Genomic DNA, 13,076 nt, shown 5'->3' on the forward strand with positions numbered 1-13,076 from the left:
GAAACGGAAATTTTCGGGAACTGAATTCCCTTCCTCAACCGAGCAGTGCGTGATATAGTTTGAAATCCAATGGTCGTGACCACAAAGTCTTTAAATTGATATCATTAAAGTGATACATACTTTGATTTAGTGAGGGCATATTAAAAGGACACAATTTTTTATTATATCAATTTATCCATTGCATTATCTTATTATTCTGTGAGTTTGGTACATCATTTATTAGTTAATAATATTACAATAAAGGTTATAGGTTTAGATGTTATCTATGAACAGACTATTATATATTCAAACTTATTCATATTCAGACTATTTTGATCCATTCCATATTCCATTTTAACATAAATCAATTGTAACTTTGATACTTTTAAATTTTTATAACATGAAAAAATTTTAAATCTCAAAATAATTTTGATTGAATACTAAACTATGAATTTATTTTTTGTCAATTATGTCACTTGGAAAATTTTTCAATGTAAAATTTTACTGGGAAGGGGAGGAATTTGTAGTGCTACATTATTTATTTTAAATGAATTAATAAAATAACATAATCATAATTAAATATTTTTTTAATCAATAGTATAAAATGAGAGAGAGGAATGTTGGTAGTATTGTTTAGGTTGTAAATGTGGAATGGAGACAGCTGTTTTTTAGAGGGAAAAGGATGAAGGTGAGAGAAAATTGTATAAGAATGGCGGTAGGCTAGCAGAATAATGTGTTATGTGTTTTGTATTGAAAGTTTTTATCAAATTGACTTAAATTTGACTTAAAGTTTCTTAAATTGACTTAAAATTTTAAAAGTTTTTATCAAATTGAATAATAAATTAAAAAAATGTGCTTCAATTGGAAAATGTCGTGCTTATATTTGAATAATGTTACAGATGTTATGATTCCTCCTTCCATTGGAAAGGAAAGAGATTTTTTCCAAGCTTAAAATTTCAATTGTAAAATGTGTCTTCTCGTGCATTCCGGTATAATTCATCAGCATAAATATGAATACTGCATTGTTTGTAGTTCAGTTTTTTTATTGTAAAAGTGAATTTCAACCCTACTATTAAGAACTTTTCACAACTATTTCCATTAGAATAATATTTATTCTATTCCAATATATCCAGTTTGTATGATTTTTTTCACTTTAAAGTATTCAACTGTATATAGTTTCTGGCTTCATTATGTTAATACTTTGATATGCATTGAGTAGGATTGTTTTGTAAGCCAAAAAATCGATCACAGATAGAATAATTTGTCTGATATTCCTTAATTCATCAGTTTTACGTATTTTAAAAGTGGAAGTAATCGAACATAGTCAAGTTATATCTCGGATTAGATAATGGCATCTCTCAGTACTACCGTTTGGAGGGTGACCGCAAGCTCCACTAACACTCTGATAGTGCATGATGAACTTCATGAATCATATAATATATCATTATAATAACTTACAGTATATTCAATAGCTGAAATATTATAACAGATTATAATAGCAAAAATGAATAGAAAAATAATCATGTATTGTAACACATGCATTTTCTGAAAATTAAAATTATTAAATAAAATGTTGCTGTGACCAATTATTCATGTGATTGGAGCCCGCATTCAGTGCTACAATGACATTTACTTTAAACAGCAGGATTTCTTATAAATATTATCGAACCATTTATCCAATGCTGACAATTAAAAGCGGATCTTACTACAAGTTTGTTTAGTCACCTTGATTTGGCGTGGACTGCTCCTGATAGATGGGAGGTTGGGGAGTCTGGAATGGTCGAGGCATTTGGGTTGATGATATTTCGGCTTCTGATAGAGATGGCAAATATTGCCGTGATGGATACTGTTGGCGAGCTAGAAAAGGAAACAGATTATATGTTTGTTAAATTATATTTAAATTATTATTTATCTGCTGATTCTTCTTTTTGTGTTCAACATTTTCAATAGTATCATTATTGGTATGTATATCGTCATTGATTTGCATCATTTGTACCGTGACTCTATATTTTGAAATGACAGAGTACATGATCCAGTGAATTGCTCATTTTTCAGAAAGCAGCCCAGACGGAATTTTTATCGACGGTTCTATATGTATTAAATGCGCTAAATTCGAATCTGATATTTGCTGACACTCCAGAGGGCGGCTTCACTCCTAAGAACCCCAAAAGTCCCAAAATTTTTTTACTTTTTTCAATTTTCTTTTTATCTCAAAAATCTCGGGTTTTTTGACAAGAAGCATTTGCTATAAAATCTAAGAAAATAAAATTCCTGATGAATTGCGTGGTCGCGCAGGATCTACGATTGCTGATTATGGAGCTCAGATTCTCAAAATAGGAGTGTTTTTCAAGATTTGTTTAAATTCTGCAAATCTACTACTTCTACCCTATACATTTTGGAGTATTATTGAGTAATGGTGAAAATATCACATATCATGAGACAGTACAGTCAATCCTGAGCAATATTCCTTAGGATGACCTGATGAATTCATTCTTCCAGAAATATAATACACAAAAATGGACTTGGATGAGCTCGAATAGAGAGACGAAGAATGAAATAGACTCTTTTATCGTAGATAAAAAGTAGCCTGCTGTTTAAGACGTAGATGTAGAAAATGAAATATATACTCTTACTGGAAGTGATCATAGACCCCTGAGAATGAAAATTGAAAGTACTAAACTTGGAGGTATTATGTTAAAAAACCGACAAGACTATGAGTATGGATGTTTTGAGATCTCTAGAATATGAGGATAGAAACTCTAAAATAATCTGATTAACAAGAGGATTAGTAACTGTTAAGACATGGAGACTGTCATGAGGAAACTGACTAACATATTAGTCACGGACAGACTAGTCCGTGAGAAATTACTAAAGTATATATAAAGGCTGGGTGAAGGATAAAAATAAACTTTCTACTGGTGATATTTTTCAAAGTTTTTCAATTTGTATATAATCAAGCTATCAAAATAAAAAGGTTTTCTCAGGAAAACATTTTTTTCCGATCATTACTTTTTGAGATATGAGCGCCTAAAGTTAGAATTTTTGGGGCAGAACATTTCAAATTCGGTAAGAGATAAATCCATGAGATTCAGAGCATGAATTCTTCATGGTATTGTTGATTGAATAGAATAAAAATTTTCTGAAAATATCAATTTTTGAGAAAGTTATTCAATTTAAGCTACTAAAAATGACCAAAAATAACTTTTAGTTTAATTAATTTTGGCCATTTATGGTGAATTGAATAACTTTTTTGAAAATTGATGTTCCCAAAGAAACTTTTGTTTTATTTAATCAACAATACCATGAAGAATGTATCCTCTGAATCTCATTGATTTATCTCTTACCGAATTTGAAATGTTCTGTCCCAAAAATTCAAACTATAGTCGCTCTTACCTCAAAAAGTAATGATCGGATGAAAATTTTCTCCTGAGAAAACTTTTTCATTTCGATAGCTTGATGATATGCAAATCGAAAAACTTTGAAAAATATCATCAGTAGAAAGTTTATTTTTAGCTTTTGCACAGCCTCAACATGAAGAGGAGAAATCCATTTCTCATTCCACAGTTTGTAGCATAGAAACAGACGGTCATCCTGGCATAATTGGACGCGCCATGTCATTTCGCGTCACGTTCTCGTGATGAACACATCTCCATAACATACACAGACCAATATACGTCCTTCTGACCAGTAAACAACGACTTTGGAACAATGCCAGGCAATAGCTGGAGGGGAGTGTCGACGTGACGCGTTACAAAGCTCTCTCATACAGAACCACTCAGACAGTACTGACACAAAAGTAGGAGAATGCTGCTAGGTAGTGGGAGGGATTAGTGGAGGATAGAGCATCAGACCTCTCCATCATCGAGAAAGATCCGTGTTAAAAGTAATATCTCATGGACTATAGTACTTTATGGAAGACGAGACAATTGCTGGGGAACTCACAGGAGAGCAAAACACGAAAAGTTCCAGAAAATATCACTAAAAAAATTAGCCTACACCATACTTCAGGATACTCTATTTATTTTTAGAAGAAAGCACTGAACGTAAGAGAAAAGCTAAGGACATTTCTTGTACTATTTCTTCTCCAAATTTATATAATATTTTGAAAGTTCGAAATGAGTTTGAGATTCCACTTTTCTAAAATAATTTTTCCTTTTTCACCCAAAAACAACAGAAACTAAGAGTTTTGAATTTTGACGGTTGAGAAACTGGATAGAAAACAAAAATATTATACTCGAATCAATATTAATTGAATTTTCACGTAATTCTACAAAATTTAGAGCCAGGAAAACACTACTTACTATTCAGCACAGCTGAATGATACCCATCCTATAACAATATAGGCAAACCAGTCCATGAAATAATGAAAAAGCTGCAAAAATATGGATAACATTAAAAAAAAACACCTATTTCGACCGTTTCTTTGGCAAAATATTGGAATCATCTCAATATAAAATGTGTTGACCCTAGTTGAATCTCTGCACCAAATTTCAAAGTTTTCTGTAAATTTGTTCTTGAAGAAAGCCAAAAAAACGCAGAAAAACTCATATTTTTGACGTATGTGTGGCATTAGTTCCTATCAATATACAAGAACTTAATATTATGACATTTCCTTTCGAACAAAACCCAAATCATTCAATATAATATATTTACAAAGCATAATCTTTCAGATACTTGGCTGCCTGTACATTTCTTTTAGGGCAGTCCCTCATTTCAAGGCAATATTCAGCTTCATTTACTCTCTTCTCTTTATGATCAAATGCCAATGGAATAATCTCATTTTTCAGATAGCCTAAATTCATTCTTACATCATTAACAGTTTCACCTGAATCAAAACTGTTATCTTTGATTTGGAATAAAATGTAGTTTCTGATTTGAAAGAATTCTATTTTTTCTGTTTCTATCTACCTTTTGTCCTAACTCTAGTTGAACTATATACGATCTTGGTCTATCTGCTAATCCCTTTCCCATTCCTCGGAAGAATTTTTATTTTAAAAAACTTGATCTCCAATATTCTACCGTATTGTTTGGTGATAACAAATTGGCTGACAATGGTGTGCATCTGTATTCTAATTATGCTAGATAGGGATCTTTACCATCATACATTGTTTTTTAAGCATATTTTTTACAATTCCTACCTGTCTTTCGACCAAACCATTCGATTGTGGGTATTCAGTACTTGATGTTTACAAATTTCTATCCATTGACAAAATTTAGCATTATTCAACTTCATTTGTGGACCGTTGTCAATCCACAAGATTTTTTGTATTCCATGTCTAGACAAAATAGATTTCATTATTGTTCCACACAGATTCAGTCTCTTATTCACCCTATTTCTACATATTTTTGAAAATAAAAGATCCCCTTGTAGCTTGAAAAGATCCATTCCTACTTCTTGTCAATGGTTGAGTGATTGGACGAAAGGACTGATTTTTTAAAAATTGAAACCCTATTAACACTACAACTACAGAAAATACCGAATTAAAGAATTTCGGAAGCCGAGTGCTCTCGTCAAGTGATTGAGTAGAACTAAGTGAAAATTATTAATTGGGACATAAAGAAGACAATGCATAGTCAGCTATATTCTATAACAATAGGGTTGTATACTACTACTATAGATATTTAACTTCTCCACCCCTAGACTGAAGCTGTCCTCAGCGATCAGAATTTTGGGTTTGGAGGCAAGGACCAAGAACAAATGTTGAGGCTTGCGAAGTTGCTGCTATATTAACATTCCTACAATTATCTTGTAAAGAAGTTACATCATCTATCTCTCATACTCTCTCTCTCTCTCTCTATATATATATATATATATATATATATATATATATATATATATATATATATATATATATATATATATATATATATATATATATATGAGAACGTGCCACCAAGGTTGTAGACTATAGATTTTACACGACATTTCTGACAAAAAAGGTTCAGTAACATTTTTTCCTATCGACCCTAGTTTTCGAGATGTATCGATTTTTCGATATTTTCAGAATATGCCCACTTCCGGTCATTAAATACTCAATAACTAGTCGAATTTCAATTTCAAGGTGTGCGAAGTCTCTTGTTGAAAATATAAAAAAATCCAAACAAGATTAATGTATAATGTCGTTTGAGATTTTGTAGTTTTTATTAGGGCTTAAACTTGAAAAAATGCTATTCTTTAAATTCAAAGTCAAATTATTTTAAAACCGTTTTATCTCGATTTTGCTCCGGGTAATTATAGTGATTTAAATAATTCAAAAACTTCTTCATTTCATAAGCTTTCGAATGAGTATAAATTCGAAAAGGTAGGATCCATGATAAAGTGTTAATATCCATGTAAAACTGCTAATATCTGGAATGAACACCTTCAAAATGAGGAAATTCACAAACAGCATGCATCAAGTGGTGATCCTAAGGGTGAAACTATCTGATTTCTCTCTGACAATATTCACACGTTTCAATCAACATTTTTACATTCTACAATGGAATGATTTTCTCAATAACTTGCATTATTTCCTGTACCATTAATCCTGAATAAAATAACAAGAAGTGTATGTTTCAGCCTATTTTCAGTATAGTTTTCAGTGTGCTTTACAGTTCATTAGCATGATATGTATCAACTCTGTCTAGTAGAAACGTGATAGCGTTCATTATCATGAAATTCGGTTCATTTCCATTGTTCTGAACAAAGCTCAGGCTAGAGCTACCAGAGGACTGTAGTTTACTATTTAAATAATCAAATACAAACAAGAGGCAAAAATTAATCTTCAATTTGAGTTAGGTTATTTGTACAGTTAAACTCTGCATTAATGAACAATAAAAAAGAGCAAAAACTCACCAGATTCAATCCAATCTTGTCTACTTGCCCTTCGAAGCCTTTATTAGGTGTTTTGATCAGGTTCAGGGTGGGATGAAATCTGGGAATAAGACAGGTTCTGGCTTCTGGGCTGTCTTCTCGTTGATTCTGTGTTCAACTTGCAGGTCATACACTGTGTTTCGAACAAAGCTCAAACTGGAGTCTTTATAAATTCAAATCCGATTCAAATTAATTCAATTCAATACTATTTACGCTGTTATATTCATAATTCACACACACGACACTCAAACAATTATTTACAAGAAATTTCCGATCGAAATTACATGACAAAATACAAATTCGGTCTCGCAACAAGACAATGGGCTCAAGACAAGATGGACTGGGGCTTTTACATCGACAAGGTCAAAACAGCAGGACAATCTGCGCTGGCGCAAACAAGCCTGCTATTGGCAGAACTGCAGTCTGGCAATTTGGCGCTACAGTTTGAATTCTCTGGCCAGACCATACCCCCGCCTCTGAAAAACTATTTTTCAGCCAAGTTACAAAAACTGAAAAAACCACAGAAAGGAAAAAATCCAGACATGCCAAAAAGAACAAAAAAACACCAACACCAAAAAACAACGCAAAGAAAAAATGCAACAAGCACAACAACTATTGAGTTGGGAGTGGATATAATTTTGTTACTGGTCTTCTATAAATACCAGTTTTTAGGCGAACATGGAAACAACGATTACACTTAAAGACACAAATACGAATAATAGAGCGAGCAGACAGTATCCAGAATTTCTGTCTGATCAAGGACAACAATAACGAAGGTCCAGCATGACAATTCTTCTTGTGATGATAATCAATTAACATCGATACGAAAGCGTCAGATTTTGGTAAGATCATCTGATGACAAGTCTCAAATTCCAGTCCAGCATGAGACAAATGACCGCCGACGCGAATCACACCTCTATCAATGAATGGAGACAGGCGACGTAGGCGCATAGAACAATCCTCTCCCTTCTCTAATTGCACAAATTCAGATGAAAAATGTATCTTCTGTACCACTTTACATAGATACCTCTCAGCAACATCGAAATCTGATTCTTCTGATTGGGGTAAGATTCGTAAGAATTTGAGAACAAGAATTACAATTCTCAAAAGACGACCATAATCCGAACAACGACCAATCAATGAATATACTGCATTGCTGTTACAATCAGGAGATTTTGTGACTGTCAATACTGACGGTTTTTTCGCCTCCAGTGGATCCACTATCTCTTCCATTTTAGTTCGGACGGGCCAATCGCATTCGTCCTCTGCTATCCATGATGGACCTGAACCTAGCGCCGCAGTGCAGGATGGTTTCTCAGAGCTTGGCGTTGTTGTCATTTGAGATGGGAGTCTGGCTTGGAAGTGTTTCGGCCGCATTGCAGGATGAATGTTAATAGTTGCCGGAAGATCAACAGCTGGGTTTTTTCGTTATTTTTCGTGATAGAGAAATTCTGATTGCAGATTCGTTCTCAGCGACCCCAAGTTTAGCCTGAAGGCTCAGAATGTCAACAATATTTTTAAATAATTAAAAATCATCATGAAAAGTCATTAATATGGTAGTACACCACGTTTCTGGAAACTTTTTACTGGTGACTGGAGTTATTATTGACACACAAAAATAAAAATAGTCGTGAGAAAGAAAATTGCTGATGAACACGAATAAGACCGTCACTCCATTGTTCTATTGTCTCGGCTGCTTGGCTGAGCCTGGCTGGAGGGATCAAATAACCGACTGGATTGATCTTTCGTCTGTCCGCTAGGCAGAACTACGCCGACCATTGCTGGGTGGAAGATGTTACTGCGGCCGCTCGCATTCCCACCAGCGCTGCTATTACTTGCTGTCTCAGCACCTAGTCCGAGTCAGACAAGCATCCAGCCTGCACTGCGGAGCTAGGTTGAGAGCCACAACGGAAAGTTCACAAGCTCAACTGGTGATAAACCTCTAGACAAACAGTCAGCGGGATTTTCAATTCCGGCAACATGCATCCACTCCTGTATACAAGAATCCTGTATTTTTGCGACACGATTACCAACAAAAGTTTGCCATTTCGCGGATGGAGCATTAATCCAACACAAGGTGACTGTAGAATCAGAGAGTGCGACAATACGAGACACATGACAACATTCACTAATAATAGTGACTACTGAATTCATGAGTTCTGCCAACAAGAGTGCCGCACACAACTCCAAATGAGGTATTGAAACAACTTTAGATGGTGCTACCTTGGACTTTGAACACAATAATACAACTCTTGGCTCCTCGCTCTCCTTCTGTGACTTCACATAGATAACTGCACCATAACCAGACAATGATGTGTCACAAAAACCAATCAAACTGATGTGAGAATCCTGAAACAAACCAACGTGATGTGGAACAGCAAATTTCAACTTTAGAGGCAACTCTTTCTGACAATTCTCCCAAAGAGTGCAGATAGACTTAGGCGGCTTCTTGTCCCAATCCACTCCTAATTCCCACAGTTTCTGGACAAGACATTTTAGAAATAATGTAAACGGTGACAAGAGACCAAGTGGATCATAGATACGAGCCATCACTGACAGAATAGGATGCTTAGTAGCGACGACCTCACCACTCTTGACTGAAAACTGAAACAGATCAGTACTAGGTTGCCAATTCAATCCCAAAATAGCCAAGGAGTTGTCTGCTTCAAAATCCTTGTACGGAAACGATTTCTCTTCCTCCGAGAATTTCTCCAACATTGATGGTGAATTTGAAGTCCACTTTGTGAGCGAGAAACCTCCTCCCTCAAACAGCTGCTTGGACTGACAATACAGCTCCGCGGCCTCTGACTCTGTGGTGACAGATGTGACTAAGTCGTCCATGAACATGTCTCTTGGTATTCTTGCCTTGGCTGCTGGAAAACGATTTCCATCCTCCTCTACAAGCTGGTGGACGGTGCGAAGCACCAAATATGGAGAGCTTGAAACACCAAAAACAACACAATTGAGCTGATAAATTTCGATTGGATCCTCCGGCGAAAATCTCCACAATACATGCTGATAACGACGGCAGGAATCCTCCACTAATATCTGTCGATACATTTGTTTAATGTCGGCAGTTAGTGCAATTGGAAACAAACGAAAATCAACTAACAAAACAAAAATGTCAGTTTGCAATTTGGGACCAGCATGAAGAACCTGGTTCAATGACAAACCCGATGATGTTCTGGAACCAGCATCAAATACAATTCGGATGGGCGTGGTAGTGCTGCTTGCTTTCACGATGGTGTGATGTGGTATGTAGTAACCACCTCGGTCTGTTTGATCTGCTACAAACGACATGTGACCCTGACGTAGGTAATCGATCAATATTTCATGATATGAAATACGAGTATTGCTGTCAAGCTCTAATTGTCTCTCCAAAGTCAGCAGTCTGCGTTCGGCGACAGCATACGAATCTCCCAAGCTGCTGGGCGGCTCCGCAAATGACAAGGCAACAACAAAACGACCAGAATTCACACGATGTACAGACTTCCGAAAATTTACCTCACACTCCAACTCCTCCGGTTTCAGTTGACAGCTTGGTGCAGGGCACGATTCCAACTCCCAAAAACGTTCCACAAAACTATCCAACGATGGACTATTAATGAATGGACTACAGACAGCAGTAAAACAATTCGACACATTCGTTGTTGAAGTGAGAATTGGCACTCTCCCCATCAGAATGTGACCAAAGACACTATTAACAGTCATCAATTCGTGCGATTCACCTTTACTAGGACTCCCACATAGCAAGTGAAGAACTAACTCTGCACCAATGATGCCATCTATTCTACTAGGAAGGTAGAATTTGTCGTCAGCCAGTGTGAGATTTTCAAGATGATGAAGTTTGGATCTGTCGATTTCACAAGAAGGCAACTTGTCGATGATTCTATCTACCACTGTGGCATCCATCGAAAACTTGACAGTAGGATCCAACTTCGACTGAATCGACACACAAGTACAACCTCGAACTTCACTAGTACCACCACCGAATCCACGAACAACGGTTTTCATAGGCTGGAATGGTAGTCTCAAACGCCGACACAATTTGGCTGTAACAAAATGACACTGACTCCCGGTGTCAACCAAGAAACGAACATCACAAAGCTGATCATTACAATCTCGAACATGTGCAGTGACGGTCGACAACACAATGGTCCAATTTTCTACATCGTTGGATGTAGAACAACAACTAATAGGTGATGTGCCACCTGCCTTGGAGTTCAACGAGGACGCAACACCTTCATTGGAACTTGATCTGGAAAAGTGCAATAAAGAATGATGAGATTCTCGACATTGAGCACACTGAGTTTTACTACGACAATCTCTACTCAAATGATCCACATCAAGACAACGAAAACAACAAAACTCTCCTTTAATCAAACAATAACGATCCCAAGGAGTAATTTTCAAGAAACTTGCACAATCTACTAACCGATGACCCAGTTTTGAGCACTTCAGACAATTGGGATATTCACTAGATGCATCATACGATGAATCATTAGATTGAACCACAAACACCTTTGATTTATTATCCTTTTTGTGCCTCATATTAAACGATTCAGTCTGTTTCTCATCAGAAGGAAGAGTCTTAATTTGCTTTTCAATGAATTTGACATAATCGGTATAAGTTGGCATAGCCTTGTCACAGACGACTGATTCAAAATTTCTACGAGAACTTGGATCCAGCAATCTCAAGCCATGATAGAGGAATATTGAGTCTGACAAATCAGTGAGTCACAATCTCTTCACTGCATTGATTGAACTGCAAAACCCATCCAAAATTGCAATACAACCTGCCTTTGATTCTGATTTTATTGGACGAAATTCAAAAATTTGTTTGAAATAGGCATCGACTTGTGCCCGTGGATCATTATAGTGGGTCAATAATGCCTGCCAAATTATTCGATAATTGTTAGCCAATGGTGGCAAATGACGACAAATATTTGCTGCTTGTCCAGTAAGTCTACTTACAAGATATTGGACCTTCTGCTGATCGTTCAAACTCTTGTTGTCATGTACCAATGCCTTAAATAGTTCATAAAACACCGACCATTGAGTCTGGTTCCCATCAAATTTCGAAAGATTGATTTTAGGCAGTACCGACTCAGACACGACCGGCTGTGCACTAGCTGCTGTAGCTGCTGAAGATTGAGCAATAGCATCAGTCGCCTCTTCCTGTTCAAGAGTGTTAGCCGCTACTTCAATATACTGAAACAGATCTAGGTGTGAGTCGTTGAATGCTACAACATGATCTTTATTCAACTCAAGTTCCAACTCATTAACAACTTATTCTGTCCTTTCATAATCCGAAATGGTCTGAGACACCCGAGGATACAAGATTGAAAATTGCTCAGCAACTTCTGGATCAGAGACATTTTTAGACAGTTCATAAATTCTTTGCAATCTGGCATACAATTGTTCCAGTTTAGCGCGATGCACCCTGATTTGTTTCTGTAATTTTTCCTCCATCTTGAACTCATACACAAAACAATTCAGCCCCGACAATACAAACAACAGACAATAAAACAAGAATGAGTTCAAAACTAGATGAAAGGAAGAATCACGACTAGTAAGTTATCAAAGTTAAACTTTGATTATCAATTCACAAGATAAGTTACTGCTGAAGACAAAACTATATGATTAGATAATGTTCTTCCAACAACTCACAAACAAACAATAACTTGTTGAATTGAACAAACAAATTCATGCTGGTGATTGACCTTCACTAACATGTATAACAAAATGGACAATACAAAATTCCAACAAACAAACAAATTCCCGAAAAAGAGCACAATGAGACTAGTTTCAGGAAAATTACAATTTTAACTGGAATAAATTTAATTTCAGACAAATACAAATTGACAAGAAACCTTGCTCTAGAACAAGGCTACAAAAAACTTAAGTTGAGCATAGATCAGACCATTCTCAACATGCCAACATTGGACAAATACGAAACTGCTTAAATCCAATGTGTGTGAATTAATCAACAAATTACAAATTTAAATTCATCACGGTTCGGCAGGACCAAGAAATGTTCTGAACAAAGCTCAGGCTAGAGCTACCAGAGGACTGTAGTTTACTATTTTAATAATCAAATACAAACAAGGGGCAAAATTTAATCTTCAATTTGAGCCAGGTTATTTGTACAGTTAAACTCTGCATTAATGAACAATAAAAAAGAGCAAAAACTCACCAGATTTAATCCAATCTTGTTTACTTGCCCTTCGAAGCCTTTATTAGG

General features: G+C 35.8%; 1 protein-coding gene across 3 annotated transcripts in view; it reads right to left on the minus strand.

Moving 5' to 3' along the window:
- The window catches only part of LOC120355083, a 62,513-nt gene that overhangs the window by 22,422 nt on the left and 27,015 nt on the right, over positions 1–13,076 (minus strand). For all 3 annotated transcript variants that reach the window (XM_039443384.1, XM_039443382.1, XM_039443383.1), the window contains one exon: positions 1,705–1,836. In XM_039443384.1, coding sequence (XP_039299318.1) covers positions 1,705–1,836 — 132 coding nt within the window. The remainder of the gene's footprint in view (positions 1–1,704; positions 1,837–13,076) is intronic.

This window comes from Nilaparvata lugens, chromosome X (genome assembly GCF_014356525.2).
Source record: "Nilaparvata lugens isolate BPH chromosome X, ASM1435652v1, whole genome shotgun sequence".
NCBI classification, from domain to species: domain Eukaryota; kingdom Metazoa; phylum Arthropoda; class Insecta; order Hemiptera; family Delphacidae; genus Nilaparvata; species Nilaparvata lugens.